Source organism: Aedes aegypti, unplaced genomic scaffold (assembly GCF_002204515.2).
Source record: "Aedes aegypti strain LVP_AGWG unplaced genomic scaffold, AaegL5.0 Primary Assembly AGWG_AaegL5_hic_scaff_555_PBJ_arrow, whole genome shotgun sequence".
NCBI lineage: Eukaryota > Metazoa > Arthropoda > Insecta > Diptera > Culicidae > Aedes > Aedes aegypti.
The window spans coordinates 7,962-11,643 of record NW_018736231.1 but is presented as its reverse complement, the minus strand read 5'-3'; the positions used below and the strand labels follow the sequence as shown (position 1 = coordinate 11,643).

General features: G+C 49.4%; 1 protein-coding gene across 1 annotated transcript; it reads right to left on the bottom strand.

Moving 5' to 3' along the window:
• Positions 1 to 1,274: 1,274 nt before the first annotated feature.
• On the bottom strand, positions 1,275 to 2,544 carry LOC5567174. Its single transcript, XM_021856966.1, has 3 exons — positions 2,453 to 2,544; positions 2,127 to 2,384; positions 1,275 to 1,954 (listed from the first exon to the last, which is right to left on the bottom strand). The coding sequence occupies exons 1-3, from the start codon at positions 2,465 to 2,467 to the stop codon at positions 1,445 to 1,447; spliced, it is 783 nt and encodes a 260-aa protein (XP_021712658.1). The 5' UTR covers positions 2,468 to 2,544; the 3' UTR covers positions 1,275 to 1,444.
• Between the last annotated feature and the right edge of the window lie 1,138 nt (positions 2,545 to 3,682).

The window sequence follows — 3,682 nt, the reverse complement described above, 5'->3', positions numbered from 1 at the left end:
GCAGATCCTCCAAAAGTGTCGCGAATATCAAGTCCCTACGCACCACCTTTTGATCGATTTCAAAGCGGCCTATGATACCATCGACCGCGAAGAGCTATGGAAGATTATGGACGAGAATGGTTTTCTCGGGAAACTGACTAGACTGATCAAGGCAACGATGGATAGTGTACAGTGCGGTGTGAAGATATTGGGTGCATTATCAGACCTGTTTGAAACAAGCAAAGGTCTTCGACAAGGCGATGATCTTTCCTGCCTCCTGTTCAATATTGCGGTCTGGTAAACTTCACTTCCGTACTAAGTGCACCATGTACAAGACGCCGATAAGACCGGCAGTCCTCTACGGGCATGAGATGTGGACAATGCTCGAAGAGGACCTACAAGCGCTAGGAGTTTTTGAAAGACGTGTGCTTAGGACCATCTTTGGCGGAGTATGTGAGAACGGCGTATGGAGGAAAAGAATGAACCACGAGCTTGCGCGGCGAACCCAGTATCCAGAAAGTCGCCAAAGCTGGATGGGAACGATGGGTGGGACACGTTGTGAGAATGTCGGACAACAATCCCGCAAAAATGGTGTTCACCTTGAAACCGGCTGGTACTAACATGGTACAACATTGTGGTATGGAGCTACATGCTCTCATTTCGCTTAAGCGATCTTCCCTCTTCAAGGGATCCCACTCCTATTTGCTCCCATCTTTCCCTTCCTTTTCCTCTCCCATCGGTTAGATGATGAAATAGGCTCAAATATGGCGATGGCACAAATCTCCCAACTGGTGGGGAACGTGCCTTTGGAGCCGGCCTTCTGATACCTGATACCTGGGTGGTTTGAACAAGTGGAGCAGGATCTTGGAAGTGTGCCCGTGAAACTGGAGGTTAGCAGCCATGGATCGAGTTAGTTGGCGTAACGTTGTGGCGCAGGTCATGCCTTGAAAGACGTAGCGCCATCAAAAGTAAAGTTAGTGAAAGAGTTTGAGAGATCTCTTCATCATCTCATAGACATAGTTATCCAAAGAACTCTCGGAAGTATTGCTTCCTAGATTATTACTAAAATTGTTGGGGACCGTCCATAAATGACGTAGCATTTTAGGGGGGAGGGGGGAGTCTACGATTTTGCTACGAACCATGTATTAGGTATGGGAAAATAGGCTACGATGGGGGAGGAGGGTGTCAAAAATTGCCCTAAAAATGCTACGTCATTAATGGACGCTGCCTTGTCAGCTTTATAAGAGTTTAATGAATATTTCGAATCAAAGCATAACAAAGTGTTCTTTTCTTATTTCGGTTATCCTTACACTTGTACTCATGCTATAATATGTCTTTCTAAACTAGCTATAAAGATTTATTTTAGAGCAAAATAAATAATTACACGGTATCACACATTCTCGCACATACTCATACGACTAAGACTGACCAGGCAGGCAGCTGAACCCACGGTTCGCCCGCAGGTCTAGTGCCTCCGACGGAAGTGCACCACGTGCAGGTACTTCTCCAGCCAGCGGATCCTACTCACTATCTGTCCGAGCTTGCGCGCGTGCGTCCCCGTAAGCCGATGCCGCCTGTTGTTGGTGGTAACCCGCAGAAAGTTGAACGGCCATTTGGCGAGCAATCTCCGAGCCCGCACTGCTGGACGCCACTTGCTCACCGGAATATGCAAATGGTACTCCTCGACCGTAGAGCTCAGCGGCAGACCGCCCAAAAGCGGCGTCCAGCTGTTGCTGATAGGATTGCTGTTGCTGCTGCTGCTGGTGAAGAAATTGTTGTTGAAAGGGATAGTGTGACTGTTGATGATGCTGTTGCTGCTGCTGCTGCTGCTGATGCTGTCGCTGAAGCTGTGCGTAGGCAGAACTTGCTCCGTAAGCTTGAGCGTTGGCGAGAGCAGCGGCGTAATTGAGTGATGATGGTGTGGCTGCAGAGGCGGATCCCAGAAAGGCTGCGTGTCCGGATTGTACAGGAGCGGCTGCGTACGAAGCGTATTGGGTAGGTGTGTGAAATTGGGTCGAGGGCGCAGCTGCAGCAGCCGCGTAGCTAGCCGTTAGCGGAGTCTGCACTCCGTAAGCCAGATGAGCATGGGGATGGGAGGCATACGGGCTGCTGTAAGCTAAGGAAGCCTGAGGGGCAGCGTAGCTTACCGGTAGGGAGGCTGCGTACTGCAGCGGAGCACTGACCACCGCCGGTTTGATGGCCCTGTGCAGCGGGCTTGCCATCAGCTGATTTGCGTACACCATTGGCACACTGGAGGCATACTGCACCGGGGCCATCGCTCTGGCAGATGTGTACAGTTCGGGGTTGATCCCACCGAACAGGTGTGCTCCGTATCCATACGCAGCGGCATGTTCTAGATGAGGCTCTGCTGTGGCACTGCTAATTGCCAGACAAGCCAAAATAGTCTAAAAGCAAGAAAACACAGAAATTCTTAACATCTAGAACACTCCAAGTCCTAAACCTCACAACTCACCAGTCTAAGTAACATATTCAAAACAGTGCCAACCCAATGGACACTTAGTCTGCACCGCTGAAACACAAGCCACTACTGATAACCTATCGGAGCGGAACGATAGTCTTTATATCAACCACCCCCGTGCAGTTTTTGGGGGCAGTTGGCCGTTTTCGGCAATTGCTCTACATTTCCTCAATTGCTGCAACACCCCAAAGCAATGTCGCGACGGATTGCGCGCCGCGCTTTCTTCCGACCGTCGGGCAATCGGTCGTCGTCCTGAATGAAAACAAACTTACCACGGAGGAAACGAACCCAGCTCAACCACGAAGAAATCACGCAAATCTCACCCAAAAGCTCAGTTAGATCATCGAACCGATGAATAATTCAACGCCGGTAGGTGCCGTTGACGCGTCGTTTAGCACCGCAAATGAGGTGACCAAATTACGCTTCGCGTGTGCTGAAATCGGGCGTCCAATGGGGCGAAATGTCAGCTGTTGAGCCGGTCGAGCTTCGACCGTTGGCGTCGGGCGGAAGTGAAGCAATAAATCTCGTTGTACCAGAAGGGGTCCGAGTACTAGTTGCACAGTGGTCTTGAAAGGATTCGTGGACAAACAACAGTCTTTAGGTTGTTTGTAAGATGTACTATTCACAGAAGCAATTTGTCCTGGGTTCGCTCTCGAAAAGACTTTTGTTTTGTCGAACCTTTTTCTCAATTTGAACCACTGTGCATTGATACTTTGCTAGCTGGCCTAATGTTTGTGGGCTAATAGAGCGGTTCGATCGCAAAGCTCCATCTTCTGCGACTATAGGTTACAGTAGATAGCTGTTGAAACAACCGGACCCGAACGGTTTGGGACGGTGTGATGGGTGGTGGCATACCTAATTGTTCGATCGGCACCGGATGATCTTTTGCAGTGACCTCGTCTGGTTATGATAGGAACTGCTGCAACATTGCTCGGGGGGATCAATGACTGCAGCAGTGCAGCAACAGCAGCAGCAAAAGCGCAGACAAATTGGAGTGCAGAAATAGCAAGATTGAAAGTGAACGCTGCTGACGTTGGTCACGAGGTGACCGCCGGGCTCGTTGACACATTGACCCTAGCGGATTGCCATGAGATTAGATAGTGACTGGGACTAAGGGGTGAAAATGTTGAAAGTTTTTCGTTCTAGTTGACCTTTTAGGATCCATTTTGGTGCAACATTTTAACTCTTGATCAGTAAAATTGTATTCATTAAAAATATATTACC

Coding starts and splice junctions, on each gene's coding strand:
- LOC5567174 (XM_021856966.1), bottom strand. Junction 1,955..2,126: donor AGTACGCAGCCTCCCTACCG/GTAAGCTACGCT, acceptor CTTCGTACGCAG/CCGCTCCTGTACAATCCGGA.